Raw genomic sequence first — 27048 nt, 5'->3', positions numbered from 1 at the left:
ATGTTTATATTCTTACATTCTTACTCCAACATAAAGAAAGTGAGAGAAAGACAGGAAGAGAGAGGAAGTGTAACATTAATTCCTTCAACAGATATTTTCAATTAGTAAATAAACATTTGTACGGTGGGTTAATTCATTCATCTAATTTTAATTGTACAAAAGTAAAAGTTTCTTATTACTTTTAACGTATACATTATATACATATAATATATGCTTGATAAATAGATGAATTTCACAATGGACAATCTTACAGAAATCTATTTAATCTTGCATTATTTTAATAGCAATCGATCCTGATTATCATATCTTATAACAGCTCAAAAGACATTCTGAATTCATAGCTGTTACTCAAGTTATTTTGCACCTGTATAGCACTGAACCTTCCAATTACTGAATTTATAAATGCTTTTTCTATTTAATAAACCACTCAGAGAACAAAATTGATTCTACAATACATTTATCTAAACAGTTCTGTTCTGTTCTTCTGGTACTTACTATATACATTATTATTTGTGTGATTTACTAGACTTTTCAACTATGGTAGCCTAAAATGCAGCAAGCACATTAAAGGTACAACAGGCATCAAAATATTTTAGAAAAGCAATACTGTAAAAAGAAAGATTAGAAATAAAGCTTAACCTTTAAGCACTACACCCACACATGGGCTGCTGCTATCATTTAAATGGCAGGAAAATCCTGTTTATGCAGAAATGCCTCTCAAATGGCCACTTTCAGACAGATGGTTTGGCATTTTGGTTCTATCTATTAAGATAATTCTGTTTCCTGCAAATAAATGTAAAATACTGAAAACATGTTGATATTCATATGTTCTATTTACATTTTATATCATTATAGATATGTTTTCTGAAACTAATCCCATGTTAATGTCTTTTCATATTTAGGTTTTGCAGGTTTCTTGCTATTATGTTTTCCTCCCTTTTTAGACAGGTGTTAAATACACTGTTTGCTTCCTCATTTATCACACTAATGAAGGGGCTAATTGTTCATTTAAAACTTGGACTCAAGGATGATCTTTATGGCACAAAATTATCTTTCCCCAATCCAGGCTATTCATTATCATTTGTCACTGTCATTTCAGCCCTTCACTGAATTTGTCATTTGGATGTTGCTCCTATCAAAATCAGTCCGAATGGATACTTCAGGTAATCTTTCATATGGAATAACTTTTTCACATGTTTAAAGCAATTTGGATCAAACGCCAACCATGCAAGATAAAATATGTCAACAGAAGTAGAAGACACCTTATCTTTGGATAAACCTTGTTGACTGCAAATAATTCCCCTGAAAAGGTAAGAATTCTCCAGATATCCAAAGATTATAAGTTATTTGTTTCCAGCTTAGAATCTTCCAGAACTTTGGGACTAAACACACAAATGAAACTAAATTTAACTATGATAATTTATATAGTCTGCTATTTTTTTTAATAAAGTACCTGTACGCTAATAAAATGTTATCTGAGAAACAGTATATGATGAATTCTCTATTAGACAACAAAACGTTTCTTCTCAGATAACCAAGGATAGCAGATATTAAGATCTGAATATTTTAGATAAATTATTTATTTATTTATTTATTTGTCACACAGTATATATAAGCATAAGCATGAAATAATTATACAATATATGAGCATATATATGAGTATGAGTATGTAATAACTATATTAATTGAATATAACAAAAGGAAACAATAAAACAGGAACGGTAGGCACGTTTGTGCTCTTATGCACGCCCCTTACAGACCTCTTAGGAATGGGGTGTAGTCAATAGTAGACAGTTTTTGGTTGAAGCTTTGGGGATTTTGGGAAGAGACCACAGAGTCAGGTAGTTTATTCCAAGCATTAACAACTCTGTTACTGAAGTCATATTTTCTGCAATCAAGATTAGAGCGGTTCATATTAGGCTTAAATCTATTGTGTGCTCCTGTACTGTTGCAATTGAAGCTGAAGTAGTCTTTGACAGGAAGGACATTGTAATAGATGATTCTATGAGTTAAACTCAGGTCATGTCGAAGGCAACGTAGTTCTAAATTTTCTAAACCCAGGATTTCAAGTCTGGTGGCATAAGGTATTTTGTTGTATTCGAAGGAGTGGAGAACTCTTCTTGTAAAATATTTCTAGACACATTCAGTTGTATTGATGCCAGAAATGTGGTATGGGTTCCAAACAGTCGAGCTGTATTCAAGAATTGGTCTAGCAAATGTTTTATATGCTCTGGTTAGTGGTGTAGTATTTTTGGAGAAGAAGCTATGCAAGATTAGGTTTACAAGTCTTAGAGCCTTTTTTGTGATGTAGTTACAGTGGGCTTTGGCACTTAGATCATTTGATATGAAAACTCCAAGATCTTTAACAGGGTGAGGGTCATCTACAAGGTAATGTCCATCAAGCTTGTACTTAGTGTTTAGGTTCTTTTTTCCAATATGTAAGACTGAGCATTTGCTGGTTGAGATTTGGAGTTGCCAAGTTTCAGACATTTAGTTAAATGATTAACTGATGTACCTGGCAAATTATTGCTACTTATTGCAACTTATTGCTAGATCAAAGTGCCATTACAGCTCTACAATCTTTCAGTGAAGACTGATTTTGGTTATGTTCCCTTGTCTAACATGAACTCACACGTTGATCATGGAGAAGACTTGAAAATGTGAATTCTTATTTTTCTGGATACTAAGATCACATGCAACTCAGAATCTGAAGAAGGTAGTCAGAGATATTCCGTCTACCTTTGTTTCCAATAGAAAACAGTTATACACTATTGGGCCATACCATATAGCATATAAATTATTACTAGCAAGCATTTCCAATCTTATATGAGCTTTCCCTGAGCACCATTTATCCTTTGAACATAAATTCAAGGAATTCCAGAAGGTGCTTTACTGGAATGCAATATTTCTTATGAATGGAAGAAAGTATATAAAAGATGCATTTAGGCTACCTCACAATATATTGAATAGATGAATATTTTTACAAGAAGTCCAAACTAATTCAAGTTATAAGACACCAACATTATCAGCAGCAAAAAAATCTCTTAGCCTACCCTTCCGCTTCCTCACATTCCTAACCTTATATCCACCCAGGAAATTGTCTATGGAGATTCTCAGTCATCCAGGTCATGAGTGTCCCAAAGATGGTTTTTCAAAAGGCAACAGGATTTTCTGGTTGAACCAGAAAGTCTAGTTGTCTCTTGAAAAAGCACCTTTGGGACACCAAGGAAAAGCAAAACGAAGGAAAAAGAAATAAAAATAGATCCTAAGGATGGAAGTGAACAATCTTGTCGAGGGGTCCTCCCTTCCATTTTGAAAAATGAAGAGCTTGTTTACTTAATAAGATACATGGCGGGAAAGGACAGATAATGCAATAATCTCACTTGACTTCAACATCAAAGCCCTGAGGAAAAGCAATAGTTTTTCCATCCACAAGCAGACAATATCTCCGGCATTATGAAAAGCTTATAATCTGGTTTCTCTGACATCTGACTGCAGGGCTTGCTGTTTGGAAAAATAAACTTTGCCCAAATTGGACCTCTGGTCTGCCTCAGCAGTCATTCTTAAATGAAATGAAAGTTATAAGGACATATTCCCACAGCCTCCATCTTCTCATGATAATTTTATTAAACTACTTCTAGTCTGCTACTGTTCAGATTACAAAAAAAACAATACTAAGATCCCTGTCCCAAGTTTAACTACCTGTTTAAAGCAAAAAAAAAGAAGAAGAGAGTTTAAGGGAAGATGAAAATGAAGCTTGTAAGATTAAAAGAAAAGAAAAGAGAAAAAAATGGTAAATAGAAAATGGAATCAAAATAACTTTTAAGTAAATTTCAAAACAAAAAAGAGAAAGAGAAACATCTAATAGAAGTAATTTCAATATATAAGTGACAAAGAAATAAAACACATTGAAAGAAGATAAATAATGCAACACAGAGGTGAAATGCACTTACCTTCGCTACCAGTTCGGAAATGTGACTGTATGCGCTGAGGGTCAAAAACGGGATGTAATGACATCCTGGCAGGTGGGCGGAGCCTCCTGCTGCTGGCGCTACCGGTTCGTGTGAGCCGGATAGATCCAGCTGGATTTCACCGCTGATGCAATGTATAGAATTTAAGATATTTAGTTTTGATTCTATTTCTATAAGCATGAATTAGTTTCTTGCTTAAATTAGTATCAAAACCTACTATCATATTTAACCAAAAGGAAGATCACAAAGGAAGAGCAGAGAGAAAGAGAGAGAAGAGGGGTGTGGAGTAAAACTTGTAAAAATATACAGGGGGGATGCCTCAGCAGAAATTTAAACTAGCTGTTCCACGTATAGTAATTATCTGCATGTAACAACAGCTTTCTTTTACACAGAAAAAAACCCCCATATGTCCACATTCATATCTCCCTTTCCAGCAGAACAACTAAAGGGAGGAAGAAAGAGCCAGGTTGAGATAGGAGGGAGAGACAGGAACAGAAAAGAAAGTTTAGAAGTAAACAAGTTACATGAACATGATCAGCTATCAGCTACAGCTTCTATTATTGCCTACCTTGTGGAAGTAAAGATGGTGAGATACAATTATTTTTTCATCCTATGACACCCACCAATAGTCACCCAGTGATTATTTCTTGGTCCCTCCATGGTGGGAGCAATACCAAAATTGACCTCTAAGCTTGTTGTGAAGAACACACTCCATATCTGATGGACAAAGTCACTTAAATTCACTTTACTTTGGACTCCAGATCTAAAGCAGAATCAACAGAGGTGGTGGGGTCTATGTCTAGCAAGATGACCTGGGAAGAGTTTGAGGAAGAGGATAGGACCCTCTCATCTGCTAGTCTGGCCACTTGTGTATTAGATATATACTTTTTCTGCCTTATTAAGACTGTGTGGAAGGGGATTTATGATTAGAGTCAGGGGTGGGTTGCTACCGGTTCGCTCCGGATCAGGTGAACTGGTAGCGGTGGCAGTGGGAGGTTCTGCCCACCCACCTGGATGTTTCTGCGCAGAAGTACTGCATGCATGCAGAAGCGTCATGTGCACGCAGTGCGTGCACGAGTGAACCAGATAGTAGGTTTTGATACTAATTTGAGTTAGTTGATAGCTAACTCCTTCTTGAAAGAGGGAGTGATCCCACTGACTCTTAAAGAGTTGGTGATATGATCCCCTCCTCAAAGAACTATCACTCAACCCAACTGAGCTGAACACTTTTCATCCAGTTCAAAAATTCCTTTTTGGGGAAGATGGTGACAGTATGGTTTCATGGCAACGTCAGAGGACCCTGGATGATTATCTAGATTCCTTTTGGTCTATTGGATTTAGGCCAGGATTTGGGACTGAGAGAATTGATTGTGCTCATGGACGACCTCTGGTAGGAGCGGGATGGAGGTAATGCATCCTTGACCTCTCAGAGGTGTTTGATATTACGGATCATGGTATCATTCTAAGACAGTTTCAAGAACTGGAGATAGGCAGCATTACATTGTGTTTTTCCTCTTTCTTCCAGGATCAATTCCAGTTATTGGTGATAGAAGTGAAAAGATCCAGCATATGGTCCGTACTTTGTGAGGTGCCTCAGGGCTTGGTCTTCTCTCCTCTCCTATTTAGTACCTATTGAGTGATGTTGTTGTATCTATTTATTGTTTGGATGCTTTAATTGTCTTAACTGTTTTATAGTCTTAGAGCTGTAAGTCACCCAGAGTCACTTGGCTGAGATGGGTGGTTATAGAAATAGAATAAATAAATAAAAGCATAAATAAATAAATAAGAATCAGATGTACTGAATAGATCTCCAAACACAGCTAACGCCCACTCTTTTACTTTCAGAAGTTTTTTCCTCTTATTTCCAGTGACTATAAGGCAACTCAGCTCCAAATTTCAGAATTTTAAACTTCTTACTTGAAAAATATATGTGGATCAGAGGTGGAAGTCACATAATTTACCTACCGATTTGTCCAGCACTGAAAATGTGAGCGCGCACTCACAAAAATATTAATTAATCAAGATATTTCATTTCAAATGACATATTCAATTGACTTCTTTGAAAGTCAACTGTGTATGAATTCTTCGATATAGATAATTAAACAGAGATACTTAATAATCATTTGGAATAATAAAAGGCCTATACTGGCTTTCATCCTTTTTTTACTATCATTTTGAGATCATGTACCAATAGCATCCACTGCATTTTTGTGGTCAAAAGAGGGACTTGTGCTGCAATAGTCTGTCCATCATTTTGCTGATTTCAACCCACTCTGAATGGTGCTGAAAAGTGCATATTTCCTCCACTCTGAAAGTAAATTAATTTTCTGACCATATTCTAGGTTATAATTTAGATTTTCTCAAAATACTATGTTATTGAGTATGAACTAATATATATTTAATCACCTATGTACTCACTGCAGACTGAAGATGCATGTATGTACAATATGGATGCACATGTTTCTAAGGATCTCTATCATGAGATATAAGCCACCAAAACAGGAAATAAAGAGACACTTAAAAAACAACAACTAAGGATTATTATAGCGAATAAGGAAAGTATTCCATTCTGGAAATTAAGACTAGATTCACCTTTTCCAGGTTTTATAACTATTGATCGGGTCTATTAATAATTATCTCTTATTTGATCTATGACACCTTGTTATTGTCCCCGCAGAAGTTCAGTATGTTTCCAGTATACCCCAATAAAATAAGATTTCATAATACACAGTATTGGATGAGATGGAGGGGATATTGATTTATGCAAACTTCTGAATGGGAATTGATGGATAGTATCAGTTCATTCATTGATGCTGTTGATCTGAATCTCTTTTGCAAACTGCCCTGTTTAACTCCCACTGAAGCCTGTGTGGGATTTTTTTTTATGTCTGCTTTCATTTCAAAGGCAAAAGGATACCTTGGTGCACAAACATAACAACTATTTGCAGCTTCTTAAACCAACCCAGGATGTGTAGCAGTTGTATAATCCCAGAATATATTGGATTTGCTTTATGGATACATAGATTTCTAAGCAATTCTTGTGCTTAACAGTCTTCCTTCAATCAAATTCTTAAACATCTCTTGATTGTAAGCATTCCCATTTTTGATGCAATCACTTGAGATGTCTCCCATTTTTCTTGGAATAATTACTGTATTTTCAGTGATTCCTCCTCAATACTTTTTATGGATTCTTTTCTCTATTGCTACATTTTATTTCTAAATATAGTTTAGCATTTTATCTGAGTTTACTAAATTCAACTTTCTTGAAACTCAAGCATGTATTTCCAGATCTTTCTTTTTTTAAAAAAAAAAATAGCCTCCCTCAATGTCAAAGCTACGTGCCTTTTTTTGCTCTGTGGAAGAAATTTCTAGACATTTGTAACTTAATTAAGAAAGTTATTAATATCAGTATTCTTTATTTTACCTGTATGTTGATCTTCAATGCAGGTTTGCAGATATGTGAAGACAATTAGACCTGCTACTCCAAATGCCAGTACAGATACAAATATTAGTTTCAGATTCATGGCCCTACTTTTGAACAACTCCAGAAGAGGGCATAGCTCACTTTTCAGAGATTCTGCATATTTTTTCCTCCTCTGGTTTTTCTAGAAAAATATGATCTGGAAAAATATAATAAAAACAATTTATTTTCTATTATTTTCTATTTCTCCTACAACTTTTACGCACAGATTTTATATTATAACCACTTTCTGTAATCAACCTTAGAATCTAAAACACCTCTATGATCCTACTTTGTCAAAATTCACAAAGTAGGCAGGTGTTCTCATATTCCTAGCAGGAAGCTTAAGTTAAGGAACTTAAGGTCAAAAGAAACTAAATCAAAACAATACTCGTGAATGATTGCTTAGATTTATGAACCACAGAACTATAATAATCTACAGTGCTCCAACAATATTGCTTGCTCATGCATGCTTGGATGACATATAAAACAAAGGCAGATTTTAAAAAATGAATTATCGTCATATTTTAATGTACAAACAGCTATGTATCCAACAACTTGCCATATGTAGAAATACGTATTTCAAAGGAAAGGAAATTTGTTCTACATCAATCATGTTTAATTTGCAGTACCACAAATGTTTGGGATTTTTTGCATACTTCCACTATCAACATAAAGCCTGGAGGTAAGATAAAATGTTCATTAACTTCATATACATCTATGTTAGTATTTTAATTGAAAGCATTGTGTCAATATTTATCAGATATATTGAAGGTATGAAATTGGAACAAAGAGCTATCATCTGAATCAGCAGGAAAAATATTCAGAAGGGCATAAATATAACAGAAAAGTGAGCAAAAAACTTTAATCAAGACTCTTTCATAAGTCAATAATTATTCAACCCTCTAGTTCCTCCTTTCTTCAACAATGAACTCTTAAGGAAAAGTGCATTCTTTTTAATATTTTCTGTTTTCATTTAGTAGGAAACTCATCTAAATGAGGGCAGTGTTGTGGCCCGCCAGCGGCCAGCAGAGCTGGCAGCAGACTTGGACAGCAGGAGGTTGGGGAGGAATATGGGCCAGCCCTGGGGGCTGGGGAAAGCTTGGGCGAGGGCTCTGCATCGGAAGCAGAGAGGGAGCTAGACAGCAGTGAGTCAGAAGAAGAGTTGGGGCCTGTTCCCAGTGTGTGCATGCACAGAGCTGCCAGAAGACAAGAACAACTAAGAAAGCAGGGTCGACTTGCGAGTAAACCCACACCTTGGAGGTGATTGGCCCCTCCCATAGGAAACGAAAGAGGAGTGAACGGAGAGGGGGCTTTTGCAGGAAACAATTTGTTCAGTTGGTCGTTGGCAAAGTGGAAAGTTCTGTTCATGACTTTAAAAGATTTTGTGCCAAGTTTTGGCTTGTCTGCGGTTGGAAATTAGTCATTTGGCAGCTTGCCAAACAAGATAAGGTGTGTTAAGAAATATTCCTTTGAAAAACTGTTTGGACAAAGCTCGCTGACTATGAATGCACATAATTCACAGTCCTATAAATAAAAGGAGTTTTGCTGTGACAAGTTCCTGCCTCCTGCTTGTTAAGGGAGCCTAGTCAGAACAGCCAGTAGCCTCAGTTAGTGGTCTATTCCTTATTGAAGCTTTTCTCCCAGAAACTTCCCTATTTCCTTTCTTTTTCATAGCAAAATACACCTAAGACACAGGCAGAGCCTACTTCTTGGGATCCAACATGAGCACTGGTGCCGGTGTTTACTCATAGCACAATAAGACATGTTTTTGTGCACCCTCTGGATTGCTCCATCTACATTACATCAAAAGATAGTTATTGGTTAGCCATTTAGCACTCATATCAAGTAAATAAATCATTTTATAGGTCTATACAAATACAAACAAAACTAAAACACCTAATATATCACAAGGACATGAAGAAATCTGGTCCAGGTGGTATCTCAGAGACCCCAGCCTCTTGTTTTGAAACCTCTTGGACTCCTCAAAATCTGCCAATTTCAGTGGTATTTTTTTTAATAAAGTAAAAAGCTAAGTAAACAACAAACTAGGCATGTAAAATTTATTGAACTTATTTTACATTTTACAAATCCAATCAAAGTCAGATTCCTAACAATCAAAATTCCTTCCTCATCTACTCTGGTTCTGTTATTAATTTTATTTTCACACATGCCACTTAGCTGAAAGTAGTATCTTTAAAAAAACTCCTGTACCTGGTTTTTTTGCCTGTGTCCTGTCTAGAAGCCAGATTAAATAATCACTTTTCCCACAAGCTCACTGCTTAGTTTTTCATGGACTTATTTATGGACCTCTCTGATTGCACAAGTTAGGTTAACTGAAAAGGCAAATAACAGAATTTGCACTGCAAGGTTAATAAGATAGACTGCTAAACCAAACTCTTTTGGAGACAGGATGATGAATAAATATACTACCAGAGGAAGCTAATACAAGTTATTCATTCTGAGCTATACTTTTATATGCCAAAAGCAAATCTAAAAGTAATTCCCATCAATAGCTATACAATGTACAGTATATATTAATCTATTTGCCAATTTCACAGATACCAATTAAGGCAAACCTTCTTAAAAGCCAGATTCTTTCCAGGGGGTTTAAGTAAAACATGCTCAATCTGAAAGCATGTTGAAGAATAACCTTACTTGCAACTCAGAGCATCAGAAGGAAATTATTAATTTAAATTCCTTTCTTCTGCCACTCAAACACAGCAGGATGTTATAGGTGACAAAAATGCAATGTGAAAATGGTCTGTAGACTGCAAGAAAAACTAAGACTACAATGTGTTTGCAGTCCTAGCACATTATAATTCAGTTGACTATACTACAGAGGGAATATTAAACTGCTTAGTCCCTTTTGGAAGCAGAGTGTAATAGCAATGATATTTAAAGAACTTTCTGGTAGATTAAGACAAAAATAACAAAAATATAAAGAGAAAACAACCATTTCAAACTATTTTATGTTTTGTTTGACATCCTGATAGAGAAATCTCTATTGAAACAGGCCTGTGAACAAGTTATAACATTATTGAGAATCAATTACATGAGATCAACTACATGAGATCAATACAATCTATAAAAATATCAGCTTTACATCATTTTACTTTTGCACTTTATTAAGCAATGTATTATCAGGCCTGTCAACTCAATACAGTTTCCAGTTGTTCATTCACACCTTCCCAGAACCTTGAGATAATGCAGCTGAAATTTCACAGTGATGAGAATTTTTTCCCCAGTTTTATTTTAAAATTAAGGATGGGAGTGGAACCCTTCTAGGTATCAAACCAGTTTCAATCTCACCATTAAAAATCTCAATTTTTTATCCAAAACAGCCAGTTTGAACTAGCAGTTAAGACACCAAGTTAGATAGCAGGAGTTAGTGAATTCTAGTCCTGCCTTTAGGCATGAGAGCTGGCTGGGTGTCTGGGCCAGTCACTGTCTCTCAGTGCATCCACCTCAGAGTTGTTTTTGTGGGGAAAATAGGCTGCGGAAGGAATATTAGGTATGCTTGCTGCCTTGAGATATTTATAAAAATAAAAGTAAGAAAAAATAATGCTTCCCCAAAAGGCAGTTTAAAGTGATTTGGGAAGTCTGAAAGTTTGGAATGGTGGAGCTTCTGAATACAATTTTCACTATTAAATACTTTCTAAATAATTTTCAAAATAACAGAAAAAAAATATATTCTGTCTTTTCCAGTGGCATGACATCAATAGATGGATTCCTGAGGCCCTCCAGAAGCCAGATTAAAGAGTTGCACCTGCTGACATTTAACTTGCTGTCTCTTCTGATGAAAGAATAAGTATCATTTAAATTAAAATAAAAAATCAAATTAGAAATTGGTCAATAAATTAAGCATCAGTAAAGAGACACGGAAAAAATGGCATGATAATTAAATGTTGCACATGAAAGATATTACATATAAGAATGTTCTTGCATTCCATTTTAAGGATCGTGTAGAATAGAATAGAATAGAATAGAATAGAATAGAATAGAATAGAATAGAATAGAATAGAATAGAATAGAATAGAATTTTTATTGGCCAAGTGTGTTTGGACACAGAAGGAATTTGTCTTGGTGCAAACACTCTCAGTGTACATAAAAGAAAAGATACCTTCATCAAGGTACAACACTTACAACATTTGATGATAGTCATAGGCTACAAATAAGCAATCAATTGTCCGAAAAAATCTGTGAGAATTATCTGAATATCTAGAGGTTGGTAATGATGAACTTTATTTTCTTTCTAAAACAGTTTTTCCCAACTTCTAGTCTCAAGGTATGCATAGAATTCATGCCATCCTTAACCATATTCTTTAGAACGATAGACATTATTTTTGACATAACAGGCCCTAAAGCTGGGAAATGTTAGGATGCTCGAATAGATTTGTGAAGCTAAAGCAACATCAGTGATGATCTTTGCCCTGACAATCTTTTGGATTTTGAAGGAAATTGTCGTCAGCTAAATTTCACCCTTTATTTTAATAACTTATGAACTTTAAGTTGTATTCATTTACATAATGGACAGGATCCAAAAGAGTATGCAATTAGTCTTGAATGATCTTTGGATTGTTTTTAAGCAACTTTCTTGATTTTCTCCATACTGCATGGCAAACTTCTTTGAAAATTAAGAAAGGTGTTACCCAAATATATTTCTACAACTTAGCCAATGTTTCATGAGATATAGAACAATGTTAAATGGGTCCTCAATGCAGAGAGGTTTTCTCCACCAACTTCAATAGTAAAAATAGTTCGGCACAAATCAATAAAACCTCCAAATGGTACATTAAAAAATCATGTTGAATTATAGTTAACAACTATTATGTATAGAAAATAAACCATCTGTTTTATTATTTGCTTCTTTTTTATATAGGATTGTTTTTTGGCATTTCCAAGTAAGGTTTTTATAAAACATGCTGATCATTTTACTACTTTATTAATTTTTCATTTTTAGAGCTAGTTTATGGCTTACTCTTCTCTTGCTTCTTTGCAACTTTGCTAGTTTTTAGTGCTGTTCTCCAATTCCCTTGCCAAAATGGGCTACCATAAGAACAATATAGAGAGCATTATTCTCAGGATATGATACGCCTGACAGAACATTTGTTGGCAAGAAACAATCAGTGATACTTAAGCATTTTCAGATCAACAAGCAAAAGTTTTGATTTAAGTAATTCAGATTTTACTACATACAGCTATTGTAAAATACTACGTCATTTTGGAACAGTGATGAACTTAGGGCAATTTCCATTTTAGAAGTTTGGCAGTAATCCTAATTAAAATATGTGGTATTTGAAATTCTATTGTGTTAAGTTTTAATTAAAAGTTGTACACTTCAGGCTCAAACTATCTGCACATTAGATGCAGTTTTGCATCTGTTATTCTATATAAGATTTTAGCAAGTGTCATCTTGATTAATCTGAGCAGTTAATGCAATGATTTCTGATCTACAGCCTGTGCTTATAAGCCTCATTAAATCCATGACTTTGACATCAAGATAGATCATTGCTTCTGTGTCAAACATAGCAGGGGTTGACTCTTCTATTAGAGCACTCTGTAAGAATTCTTTTATGTCCTTAGCAACCTGCTTAGGAATAGACTAAAGTATATCACTTTCTGTGCCACAAATCCTCAAATGTCTATCAACTCCAATTCAATCAGTCCGGGATTCACTCTATGTATGAATGCAAAATAGATAGAACTGGGATTTTCTAATTTTATTCTTTAGAGAATCATTAGGTTTTGATTATTTATTAAACATATTTTAGGTATAAATTACAATTTCTGTGTTTTGTATTTCAAAATGACAAGAAGCTGAAAGTTAGCTGGTTAGATGAGGTGGCTGAGGACTGAAGACATGGATTTTATATGCTGCATGAAACCCTTCTATAGAAAACACTGATGTCTTTTTATGAACAAGTGACCAATAACCAATCACTTCATCTCAGGATTGTTTACCATTGACAAAATTCATTCCAAAATTCAGCATGCAAACAAAACCCTATATTTAAGACATTATTATTTCTATTAAGCCTACAGGTAGTCCTCAATTTATGACCATAAGCATTGAGCCCAAAATTTCTGTTGCTAAGTAAGACAGCTGTTAAGTGAGTTTTGCCCCATTTTACAACCTTTCTTGCCATGGTTGCTCAGTGAATCACTGCAGTTGTTACGTTTGTACCGGTAACATGATTGTTAAATGAATCTGGCTATCCCATTCACTTTACTTCTCAAAAGGTCACCAAAGGTGATCACATGACCATCATAAATATGAGTCAGTTGACAAGTGCCTGAATTTTGATCACGTCAGCGTGGAAATGATGTAACGGTCATATGAAAATTGCCATTATTCACTTTTTTCAGTGCTATTTAATTTCGAGCAGTCACTAAGCAAACTGTTGTAAGTTGAGGAGTACCTGTATGAAGCATACCCAAATTAAGAACAGCTTTCCCAAAGCATGAGAATCTTTGGAATTTGTTCTCCTTATTTTCCCATACCATCTCATTAGAGAATACTGGCTATTTAGACACTATGTTTGAGTTGAAATATTCAATGCAGAAAGAAAGGCTTTCCATTAACACTTTAATATACAGAAGAAAAGTACTGTATTATTAACATTGTTAATATTGACACACTTTGATTTAGCCTATAACCTTTGGCACAATGTAAAACCAATAGAGCAGAAAGTAGTATGGAGACAAAATCTAAAAGCCGCCAGCCAAGACAATAATTTTCATTTAATTGAAGCAATTTATAGGCAAACTTAGTTTAGCTAAAACAAATGGTTTTACAAAACAAAGAAGGACCAATGTTAAGCATGCTTCTGTAAAAATTCTCATTTGTGATCAGTGGAGCTTACTTCTACGCAATTATGCACGCAATTGCAGTACAACGATTAGGTATCACATGTTTCTTTTTATTCTGTGAAATGCATTGGTCTGGTAACAACAAAAGGGATCATTTTTGGAGACCTTAAGAGAATAGCAAAAACCACGCTTTGAAGCAGAGAACGGAAATGAAATCTTAAAAGTTTGAGGATGGCCTTTTATTTTTTTATTTTTTTAAATAGTTGTACCAACATTCAATCTATTTACGTCATTTTTAGCTTCCAAATTCCATCTCTTACAATCAGAAAACTAATTGTAGGCCAATAATATCAGAATAGAACATTTATATTTTGTAGCAAAACATTTAGTAAAGGGTGAGACAAGGGTCTATAACATAAGGTGAGGTTAAATTTATCTCAATACAAGTGCCATATCAAATGACTTATAAGTGACTTATGATCATTTTTCAAACTTAAGACAGTTGTAGTATTCCCATGGTCATGTGCTCAAAATTCAGACACTTGACAACTGACTCATTTTTATGATGGTTACAGTGTTCTGAGCTCATATGATCACTTTTATGACTTTTCGACAAGCAAAATCACTTCGGAGACCAGATTCACTTAACAACTCTGTAGCTAACTTAACAACTCTGTAGCTAACTTAACAACTCTGTAGCTAACTTAACAACTCTGTAGCTAACTTAACAACTCTGTAGCTAACTTAACAACTCTGTAGCTAACTTAACAACTCTGTAGCTAACTTAACAACTCTGTAGCTAACTTAACAACTCTGTAGCTAACTTAACAACTACAGTGATTCACTCAACAACTGTGGTAAGAAAATTCGTAACACACTTAACAAATTAGTCTCAATTAGCAACAGGAATGTTGAGCTCAATTGACAGGGGTGAAATCCAGCTTTGAGCAGTTCAGAGAACCGGCAAATACTACCTCTGGCTGGTCCCAGAGAGGGGTGGGAATGGAAATTTTGCAATATCCTTTCTACAGGAGTGGGGAGGGAATGGGGATTTTGCAGTATCCTTCCCCTGCCATGCCCACCAAGCCATGCCCACAGAACCGGTAGTAAAAAAATTTGGATTTCACCACTGTCAATAGGGGTCATAAGTTGAAGACTACCTGTACAATAGGCTATCTTGAAAACTTTAAATATATACAGGAAGAATAGTTAGATCAAGCAGCCTGGATTTTTAATAGCATAAAATTCCTTTTAAATCTATTTTAGCAATTTCTGTTAAAGAACTAACAATAAAGATACTTCATAATGACATAAATAGTTCCTAGATTCTTCTTATGAGGTTATAATTGAATTAGTGTGTATTAGTCTCTCTGGTGGTAATTTTCATTTAGTTATTTTCCTTTTGACTGGAAGGTTTTAAAAAACTGAAACCATTGCACAGCATCCTTTAATACTGAATGTCGATGTTATTTTAGTATTCACTTTCCGCAAGAAAAACAAAATGTTATAATAAATTATTTGCATATGTCAGTTGCCCACAATCTTTTAATAGCCATTTTTTCACAAGTTTGCCATGTTATATAAGATTTTACCAATCTTAGTTAGAATCTTATCAGCTTTTGATATTGTTGTTCACCGTTTGCAAAACATCAGCATTTAAGACAGTGAGCGCTTTATTTATTTATTTATTTATTTATTTATTTATTTATTTATTTATTTATTTATTTATTTATTTATTTATTTATTTATTTATTTATTTATTTATTATTTAGATTTTTATACCGCCCTTCTCCCGAAGGACTCAGGGCGGTGTACAGCCAGATTAAAACAGTGCAATATACAAATTAAAACAACAGTTAAAATAACATATTATATAATTGGCCAAAAATTAAAACCGTCAAATTTGACCCCAAAAATAAAATACCCCAGTTAAAATTATTAAAATTCAAAAATTTAAAAAGTTAAGCCAGTCCCGCTTGAATAAACAAGTACGTTTTCAATTCACGGCGAAAGGTCCGAAGGTCAGGTAGTTGACGCAAACCAGGGGGAAGTTCGTTCCAGAGGGTAGGTGCTCCTACAGAGAAGGCCCTACCCCTGGGGGCCGCCAGCTGACTTTGCTTGGCGGACGGCACCCTGAGAAGACCCTCTCTGTGTGAGCATACGGGTCAGTGGGAGGCATAAGGTAACAGCAGGCGGTCCCGTAAGTACCCGGGCCCTAAGCCATGGAGCGCTTTAAAGGTGGTAACCAATACCTTGAAGTGCACCCGAAAGACCACAGGTAGCCACTGCAGACTGCGCAGGAGCAGTGTTACCCGGGAGCAACGTGTGGCTCCCTCAATCACCCGCACAGCTGACTAACTGAAGCCTCCGAGTGCACTTCAGGGGTAGCCCCATGTAGAGAGCACTGCAATAATCCAGACGAGAAGTGACAAGAGCGTGAGTGACTGTGCATAAGGCATCCCGGTCAAGAAAGGGACGCAACTGGCGAACCAGGCGAACCTGGTAAAAGGCTCTCCTGGAGACGGCCGCCAACTGATATTCAAATGACAGCCGTCCATCCAGGAGAACGCCCAAGTTGCGCACCCTTTCTGTTGGGGCCAATGACTCGCCCCCAACAGTCAGCCGCGGTTGAAGCTGACTGTACCGGGGTGCCGGCATCCACAGCTACTCCGTCTTGGATGGATTGAGCCTGAGTCTGTTTCTCCCCATCCAGACCCATATGGCTTCCAGGCACCGGGACAGCACTTCGATGGCTTCGTTGGAGTGGCCCAGGGTGGAAAAGTACAGCTGAGTATCATCAGCGTACAGCTGGTAACTCACCCCGAAGCCACTGATGACCTCACCCAATGGCTTCATATAGATGTTGAACAGGAGAGGCGAGAGAATCGACCCCTGAGGCACCCCACAAGTAAGGCGCCTTGCGGTCGATCTCTGCCCTCCCGTGCTTTTATGAGTATTTACTTATTTATCAACCTATACACCATATCAGTCACGAACGTGCCTCTAAATTACATGATAGGATTAAAGCTTCACGTTTAAAAAATAGCAAGTAAAAGCTAATAGAAAGAAGATTAACACTACGTGAAATATACTGGGAAACAATAACTAGAAGAGACCTAATCCCAACCAACTACTATTAGAAAAACTATCACTACATTCTAGTCTAGGGTCAGTTGAAAAAACATCATGTTTATAGCTTTATCAAATTCTACTGGATTTGGAGCCATATGGATCTCAGAGAGATGCTGTTCCACAGGGCAAGCACAGCTCCCAAGAATGAATGGATCATATGTCCCACATGATGTCATTGCTTGACAGCTGGGACCCAGAACACACCAATTCATCAAGACCTTATTTATTAGTAAAGACAACAGGAGAAATATGATCCCACAGTAACCACGCCATAATCTAAGCTTTTCTCATGACATCTTGAATTACAGTTGGTAACGAGCGCAACTCAAATGGAAAGTGGTCATACCTGTAACCACACACATATTTTTAATTTTCCTCCCAAATTAAATGCCATGGACAGAAAACTGTGATATATGCTATGAAGCTCATGGACACATTATCATTCTTTGGCTAAAAGAAACCATTTATTTATTTATTTATTTATTATTTAGATTTTTATACCGCCCTTCTCCCGAAGGACTCAGGGCAGTGTACAGCCAGATTAAAACAGTGCAATATACAAATTAAAACAACAGTTAAAATAACATATTATATAATTGGCCAAAAATTAAAACCGTCAAATTTGACCCCAAAAATAAAATACTCCAGTTAAAATTATTAAAATTCAAAAAATTTAAAAAGTTAAGCCATTAAGTTAGGAAGTAAAGTTCTGCTGTTGCTCCCTGCATTCCAATTTGTCTGGGATGCTGTTCTGGCTTATATTTGCCTTTTTTTTCTGAGCAGCTGGGTGGACCTCCAAACAAAACATGGGCTCTGAGAATACTTTTGGGTGCAATGTAGAAACCTTCTGAATACAGATGCTGCAGAAGGATCTTAGTAGCCACCAATAGAACACTGATGTGATGAAGATGCATTATTTACTTCTGCGTTATGCCTTTTCCATATGTCACTATCAAAAAAGTTTAGTCCTAATGTACTTCTGAGCTTCCAAAAATTCTAAATCTCAACAGCTTTCCCCATTTAGAAAGTTAGTACTCACCCTTCTCCTAGAAGAATTGAAATATTTTAGGAAATATTAAAAAAGCAGAATATTATACCTCCCCAAATAAGACAAGGAGAAACATGCTCTTGGAAAGCAGCCCCCTCCTTTGTCAATAGCACCAGAAAGACTGGGCTATCCTAGCTACAAAACAAAAGACTTTCAGCCTCAGGGTGATTAGGATTAGCCCTCATTCAAGATTCATACCAGGACAAAGCCATTAAGCAATAATAGGAATCTTTAGGCCAAATTTACTATTACGTAAGAAATTGCTTGTTATGTTTTCCCATTCCCATTGTTGGAAGAAATATCCATCTGGGTTCAGTTCCAAGTGGGGACAAAGACACTGGAAACATGGAGGCTGCTTGGAAAGATGGTTTAATGGTGACCAGGATCACATGGCTTGAGATCCTGAACAGAAAAGGGCTGAGATCCTGTGTGCTACCTGGTTTTATGCTTTTTCTGAGCTTTGAACTTTCTGGGGCACAGGAAGAGTATCCTGATTGGCTGTCAAGACTCCCAGGGGGTGGGAGTCTTAGCTAATGTTGTAGGTTATCTCTCAAGCTTGCTTGAGCCTTGCCATGTGGTGAGTTTCTGTTCTATTGTGTTGCAAAAGATGGTCCATTAACAAAGGTGGGGGGATTGAGTTTCTATCTCTGACCCATTGACAAATGTGGGGGGAAATGAGTGAGCTTGGTTGAGGCTTTAATGGCCCATTGACAAAGGTGGGGGGGTGGCAGGAAGTTGCTTTGACTTTAAAACATGTTTCTCCATTTCTCATCCAGGGAAATATATTCTGCCTTTTTAAATATTTTCTAAAATATTTCATTCTTCTAGGGGGAGGGTGCTAAATTCCTACAATATTTTTATTTACTCAAACTGCTGTTTGCTGGAAAATATGCACAGAAACATGGGGAGAAGAACGTATCTGCAAAATTGTCATAATAAAAAGGTTATGCACCCCTTCTCTGATTCTGCAGGAAACAAAAACAAGTCTGCTAACTGCTCCTTTTATTATTTTTTAAACAGATATCCAGAATAGTCTCTCTTAAATTTTAATGTATTCCACCAATAGCAAAATAAAATAAAATAAAATAAAATTGGCTATATACATATTCAGAAGCAATTCTTAGAAATAAAATATCAAATAACAACTTTTAAAAACAATGTCATTAACTGATTTTAAAGTAACTTATTTAATAATTTTGAATTGTTTACATTCCTATGGACTGCCTCAACATGTCACACCCAGAAACAGCATTGTTTGTTTTTGGTGCCTTCAAGTCAGTCTTGACTTCTGGTATATGCTTGGACATGTCCCTGCGGTTTTCTTGGCAAGATTTTGTAAGTGACTTGCCATTACCTGCTTCTTAGTGAAAGGGACTAGTTCAAGGTCACCTAGTTTGTTTCAGACCTTGGGTGGGTCTACAGCCCATGGCCTCCAGGTCCTCATGACTTAACCAATATACAAAATTGGTTCTCTTAAAACTGTGAGAAAATTGAAGACCTTTTTTTCGATAAATCTAATAAGAAGGGATTTGATAACAAACAATATAATAAAAATGACAATCTTTTGGGTTGGTTTTTTTTTTTTTTGGTTATTCAAATGTTAAATGTTTTACTGAAATAAACAAACACTGAAGTATTTGGAACCTGTTTTGGTTCTTTAAAACAATTTTATTTGGAACCTTACAACAATTTTATTTCTCTTTGTTCCTCTAATTTAATATATCATAATGTAAAGTGTTTTTTTTTCCATCTTTGGAATTTGTTAGACAATGATGCTGGGTTGGAGGAATCAGATAAGAAAAATAAGGCAGATTGGATAAGACCAGGGGACAAAGGGCTTGTTTACTGTTCTTTTCTCTCTCTCTTTTTAGATTAAAATCAACAATACATGAATGACTTTCCTCCCTCCCAGTCTGCTTCAGAAGATAGTCATCACACTGGAAGAAAATTTAGGATGAACCCTACATGTTCAGTTCCATTGTCCAATCCATCCACTCGTGAACAAATGGAATTAGAGAGCAGATATTCTAGTCTGCAGTCAGAACTGAACACCCTAAATTGCCTTCTTCCCACTATAACATGCATAATATTTAAACAATGCTGTTTACATTTCTTTTCACAAGAGAGCACGAACTACTTTCCACTTTATAACCGGAAAAATACCTGCTTAGCTAGCAACAAGCTCGTAATACTGTATGCTTTTGTAAACGTTTCCAACTGCAGCAGATGTCAGTAGAATTTAAGATACCTATAATTGTTCACTTTGTTATATGAATTTTTCAGATTTAAGCTATAGAAGAAAGCTTTAGTCTAATTTACACTCTCAGTATATAAAATCTTTTCCAAAAGATTTTATATTTTCTTATGGCATGTTCAAACAAAACATGAGAGGAAGTGGAACTTGTTCACTTTCTAGTTTCATATCCAATGTCCTTCTCTACACTATGCACATCTCCCTTAAAGGGAGTCTTCATATATCCAGCTGAACTCATAAAAAATGGGTTTCTGTTCTTAAAACTCAGGAGTAGTGCAAGTAGGGATCAAAGCACTGACCTTGAATGAGAGAAAAAGAAACATTTCACATTACTAATTTAGAATCCTGTGATGAATTAAGACAGGCTTTAAATCAGCACAATAATGGCTGGATAATACTATAATTCACCAGGGTAGTGTCTGAAAGAGATTCTGCTAGACTTTCTATTAGGAAGGACCTGTGGTGGCGAAGATGATAGAATGCTATATTGCAGGTTAACTCTGCCCACAGCCAGGAGTTTGATCCTGACTGGCTCAAGGCTGATTGAGCCTTCCATCCTTCCAAGGTTAGTAAAATGAGGAACCTGATTGTCTAGGCAATATGCAGACGTTTGTAAACTGTTCAGAGTGTGGTCTTAGAATACCACATAGCCCTTAGAATAATTTCCAAATACCTATGCAAGAAATAGGTCCAAACCTCTGTAATGGATGTCTCTGTATTGCAATCAATACTGGATAGCAGAGAAAGGAAATGACAAGAAACAGAACAGACATTACTGAGAGGGAAAGGCCATTTTCTCATATTTATTAAAATATATACAACAATAAATGCCCATGGAAATTCTCAGTTATCCAGGTCATGGTTGTTCCAAATGTGCTTTTTTCCCACCAAACAGCAATTGGACTTTCATTATTTTAAAAAAAGGAAGACATTTAACTTTTCCTCCAAGAAGCTTTATCATCTCTAATTGACTGGTAGGGAAGGCAGGATTTATACTCTTTTCAATCAGCCAGTCATTAACACTTTGAGAGTCACTGAAACCACCTGGGGGATAATCTGTGTCCTCAGAGTACTTGAATCAGACTGCAGATGAGTGTGAACTGTCTTGAGACTTCTAAAAGGACTTCATTGTAAGCAGAAGATAAGCAGTTTCAAGGACTGCATTGTAAACAGAAGATAAGTGGGGTGGGAGAAGGAGGGGAGATACCACACTACCTATCTCCTGTCAACAATGCAGTCCCTTTCAGCAGTCCCAAGACAGTTCCACACTGGTTTGCAGTCTTGACTCAGGTACTCTGAGGACACAGATTAATCCCCAGGTGTTGTCAACAACTCTTAAAGTGTTAATAACTGGATGACTGAAAAGAGTTGGGGGAAGAATGTTATTTTAATAATCAGTAATAACCATGAGATTCTTTATTCCAAATTAATTTTATTTATTTCACTATCTCAGCTGTCCCCTAACCTTTAACACAAATCCATGATCCATGGAGACTGGAAACTATGGGAAATACCTTGTAACAATAGATTGTTGAATTGCATTTCTGCTAAGCTATCAATTAACAAGACAAAACCAAGTACCAAATCCAAGTACCTGGGCAAGACTAGTTAACCAGACAAAGAACCAGTCACACTTCCCCACACCCACAAATAGGTTGCCCAAACCACCACCTACACAAAAAAGGGCAAGCCAATTGGCATCAGGAAGGAAATTAAGATTGACAGTTTTGAGAGTCTCACACTACAACTACAGGGACACAGTGGCTAAGACACTGAGCTTGTGGATCGAAAGGTCGGCAGTTCAGCGGTTTGAATTCCTAGTGCCACTCCTGTTATCTGTCCCAGCTTCTGCCAACCTAGTAGTTTGAAATCATGTAAAAAGTGCAAGTAGAAAAATAGGGACCACCCTTGGTGGGAAGGTAACAGCGTTCTGTACACCTTTGGCGTTGAGTCATGCTGGCCACATGACCACGGAGACGTCTTCAGACAGCGCTGGCTCTTCGGCTTTGAAACAGAGATGAACACCACCCCAAAGAATCGAGAATGACTAGCATATATTTGCGAGGGGAACCTTTACCTTTACCACTACAACCAGCACATACACATCCTTATGATTTATATTGATATATTGATCATCAATTGTGTTGTAAATGTTGTACCTTGATGAACGTATCTTTTCTTTTATGTACACTGAGAGCATATGCACCAAGACAAATTCCTTGTGTGTCCAATCACACTTGGCCAATAAAAATTCTATTCTATTCTATTCTATTCTATTCTATTCTTATTCTCCCCCCCCCTCACACCAAGGACCAGCCATCCTATAAAACAAACTCTCTGTACCCCTTTTTCTGTGTAGTTACCCTCAAACCTCTTAGCTTTTGGGAATAAATGAATCCTCTCCTTTCTACCAGCATTACGCCTTGAGTTTTATTTGCTTGCAATATCCCGGCTCAGAAAAGGAACCCGGAAATTCTTTTAAAGAGTATAAATCCCTCCTTCCCCATCAGTTAGTTAGAAATGAAGAACCACTTCAGAGGTGAAGTGAAATGTCTTCAAGAAAAATCAAGAAAAGTGCAGTTGCCGTCTGGAGGGAAAAAGCACCTTTGGGATATACAATAACAATTTTTTCAAGTGTTCAAAGTTTTATGATAGTCACATTTCTGCTGCATTAGACTAATAAAGGTTGAAAGTAACTTTCAGGCAACTCTGAAGTGCCACAGACAGTGTATAAATGAGCTCCACTGAGATCAACCAGGTTATCTGCACAGGCGAGTATAAAAGAAACAAAAATTTAAGCCAGTCTTAAGGAACTGGATTATAATATATTTAAAAATAATTTACTTTTACATAGAATGTAGATATTTCAATTCCTTAAGTAAGTTTTTTTCCAGTTTCTATCTTTGCATAGTGAGCAATCTTTACAATGAACCAAAGGGATCACTTTATGACTACCTTGTTTTGAATTGAAGCCATTTGATGCATAAAAACTTTTCTGGAAAATGGACAAAATGAAAATTCTACACAGATATTTCATTTAGTTCAAATATCTACAAGTAGATACCCTCCAATTTCTGTGTCAATGACCTCCAGGTCACTGGTGGTATCATGGGAAAGTTCTACTTTACGTGGATCATGGCGAAAGCTAGGGAGTTCCAGAAAAACATCTACTTCTGCTTCATTGACAATGCTAAAGGCTTTGATTGTGTGGATCACAACAAATTGTGGCAAGTTCTCAAAGAGATGGGAGTACTAGACCATCTTATTTGTCTCTTGAGAACCTATATGCGGGTCAAAAACAACAGTGAGAACTGGACACAGAACCACTGATTGGTTCAAAATTGAGAAAGGAGTTCGGCAAGGCTGTATATAGTCACCCTGCCTATTTAACTTGTATGCAGAGCACGTCATGAGAAAAGCAGGGCTAGATGAATCACAAATTGTATTTAAGATTGCTGGGAGAAATATCAGATATGCAGATGATACCATTCCAATTGCAGAAAGTGAAGAGGAACTAAAGAGCCTTCTGATGAGGGTGAAGGAGGAGGGTGCAAAAGTTGGCTTCAAATTCAACATTAAGAAAACTAAGATCATGGCTCCTGGTCCTCTCAATTCCTGGCAAATATATGGGAAGAAATGGAGTTAGTGACAGATTTTATTTTCCTGGGCACTCAGCACATGGGGAAAGAAATGAAAAGATACTTGCTACTGGGGAGAAAAGCTATGGCAAAGTTAGACAGCATACTAAAAAGCAGAGACATCACTCTGCCAACAAAAGTGCGTATAGTCAAGGCTATGGTTTTGCAATGTATGGTTGTAAAAGTTGGACCATAAGGAAGGCTGAGCGTCGAAGAATTGAGGCCTTTGAACTCTGGTGCTGGAGAAGACTCCTGCAAATCCCTTGGATTGCAGGGTGATCAAACTGGTCAGTTAGAGGAGATCATCCTTGACTGCTATTTAGAAGGCCAGATTCTGGTCTTGAAACTGAAGATGAAACTGAAATACTTTGGTCATTTAATGACCAGATAAGGCCACTTAATGAGAAGGAAGGACTCACTGGAGAAGAGCCTAATGTTGGGAAAGATTGAGGGCAAAAAAGAATGGGACAGCAGAGAATGAAGTGGCTGGATGGAGTCACTGAAGCAGGCACAGTGAGATTAAAGGGTCTCCGGGGGATGGTAGAGGACAGGAAGGTCTGGAGGAAAGTTGTCCATGAGGTCGTGATGGATGGAGAAAACTTCCCAACTAACGACAACAATTCTAAACTTTGTTTAATTTCTCACAGTTTGTTGTATTTCTGACTAAAATTCTTAAATTTAAAGAAAGCTTCAATTTATGGATTTCTGGAAACAGCACAATCTACATTCTCTTGGAATAAAATGAGTGTTACACACATACTTATGTGTGAACAAACTATGTTAGAAAGCATCCACTATAAATGCATTGAATGCCATTAAGTCACCAAAAGTCATTATGAGTGAGATGGGTAGTCTCCAAATTTTTATATGTATGTAAAAACCACCAATTTTAGGTTTTTTTGCTTTAAAGCAGTACAAAAGAGGCTTACTTGGCTACAAAAGCTTTTTTACAATTATGAAGAAACTTTACAATTTCTTAAAGGACTTTGCTCTTTGAGTGGGGAAGTGTCTTGGGAAAGATAATGCTATGAAAAGAAAAGAATATAATAAAAAATAGTGCAGAATTTGCTCCACAGCTTTTGGAAAGCTTTTGCAGTTGCAGAGTATGGAAACAGCAATATAGCGTCAAGGCATCTTGGGTCAAGTTTGGTCAATAAAAACGAACCCGGCATTTTTTAATATTCAAAGCCAAAAAGAGAAATTATTTAGCAGGTTTCCAGCATTTAAAACGCTTTGCTTGACATTGCTCGAGCAAGACTGGGTAATCCTATAAAGTCGTTCAAAGTTATTATTATAACACTGTCCAAAGACAGAAGGGGATGGGGAGGGATCAGAGGTGCAATCTCAAATAGTCCCTGGTTCCTTCTCAAAGGAAGCTGGTCGAGCTGAGAGTCCAACACTTGAGATGCAAAATCGAGGCAGGGAAGGTTAAAAGATGAAAAAAGATAGAATTAAAAAAAGAATTAACGCGAGGCAGAAGTGAGATCAGGTTTGGTGGAGTGGTTAAGACACCATAAAACCATGAGTTCTAGGGTTGCCTTAGGCACGCAGCCAGGCGCTCTCTCTCAGCCCTAGGAAGCTGGCAGTGGCAAACGACTTCTCAAATCTTGCCAAGACTCCAAGGACTTGTCCTGGCAGTCTCCCGGAACCAAAAAGTTGAGTGTAACCTACCCACAAATCAAACAAACAAAACTCTAGGTAAGTGTAGAAGAGGAACGGGCATTGCCATGCCAAGAGCAGAGCGACGCCAAAAAGTCTGTCGGAAAGGCGTCCCGCATTGCCAACCTTACCGAAAATGCCCACCGCCTATCTTGAGCAGCGCTATCCCGGAGAAACGCTCCAAGTCTTTCAAGAACCCCCGTTCCCAAAATCGACGGGCTCTTGGCAAGCGATGTTAGCCAAGCTCAAGCAGCCATCCACTTTACCTCATCCTAGGAGCAGTTCGGCAGGGACTTGGACCGGCGACCAAGTGCCAGGTCTCACACGCCCGGCCCGGTAGGCGCCCCGCGTTTCCTTCGCAGGGAGAACGCGGCGGAGGCTCCCACCTCCCGATCAGGAAGGCGGCTTCTTGCGGAGCGCTCGCCTCCCGCGACGAAATGTGACGGGGTGCAACTGCCCCAACCTGCCTGCTTCGGTGTGCGGCTGCCGGAGCCCCGCCTCGCGAGCTTCTCGACCTACCCGCGAGCCAAGCAACCCCGGCCCTTTCCTTTCTCCGAAGTGGCGATGGGTTGCCCCGCCCGCTCTGCAAGCGGCTCTCTTTCTGGAGTCTCCGGCCGGCTCGCGGGTTCTCCGCGCAAGAAAGTTCTCCGCACCGTATCTCCCTGTCTTCTTCCCGGGCCTGACCCTCCACCCCACTTAAAAAAAAAAAAAAAGGCTGGTGGAAATAGCGTAGGTAGGGTTTCTAAATTTGCAGCCTGCAGAAAAGAAGTTATGCAGGGAACAATTGCCTTCCCTGCCTGATCAGTTGAAAGGAGCTACCAGCTAATTACTAGACCAACTTTGGGTGCCTCCACTACGTTCAGATCTTAGATTATCGTTGCAGGTGGATTCCTGTTGAATGAGCTGGAGGAGTCTGTTTTAGGAAATACTGTAGTTCTTTGCATTGGCAAAACAAGGAGGAATAGGGCAGTAAAAACGAACCCCTCTGTTCCTGTCTGCTAATCCACACCTATCTCAGCCATTGAGTAGTAGACCTTCTGCTCAGTGGTGGGATTCAAGTACTTTAACAACCG

At 37.3% G+C, this 27048-nt stretch overlaps 1 protein-coding gene across 2 annotated transcripts in view; it reads right to left on the bottom strand.

Moving 5' to 3' along the window:
• The window catches only part of CHST9 (carbohydrate sulfotransferase 9), a 75378-nt gene extending 48774 nt beyond the window's left edge, over positions 1–26604 (bottom strand). Inside the window, exons 1-2 of one of the 2 annotated variants that reach the window (XM_058177957.1) lie at positions 26242–26604; positions 7396–7591 (exon numbers count right to left, since the gene is read on the bottom strand). In XM_058177957.1, coding sequence (XP_058033940.1) covers positions 7396–7495 — 100 coding nt within the window. In that variant the 5' untranslated portion in view covers positions 7496–7591; positions 26242–26604. Of the gene's footprint in view, positions 1–3953; positions 4096–7395; positions 7592–26241 lie in introns of those variants that run through there. The other variant, XM_058177958.1, reaches the window with a different exon arrangement.
• Between the last annotated feature and the right edge of the window lie 444 nt (positions 26605–27048).

The sequence above is a fragment of the Ahaetulla prasina genome, chromosome 3, assembly GCF_028640845.1.
Source record: "Ahaetulla prasina isolate Xishuangbanna chromosome 3, ASM2864084v1, whole genome shotgun sequence".
Lineage (NCBI taxonomy): Eukaryota > Metazoa > Chordata > Lepidosauria > Squamata > Colubridae > Ahaetulla > Ahaetulla prasina.
Note: the sequence above shows the minus strand (reverse complement) of the source record. Positions and strands in the feature narration are given on the sequence as shown.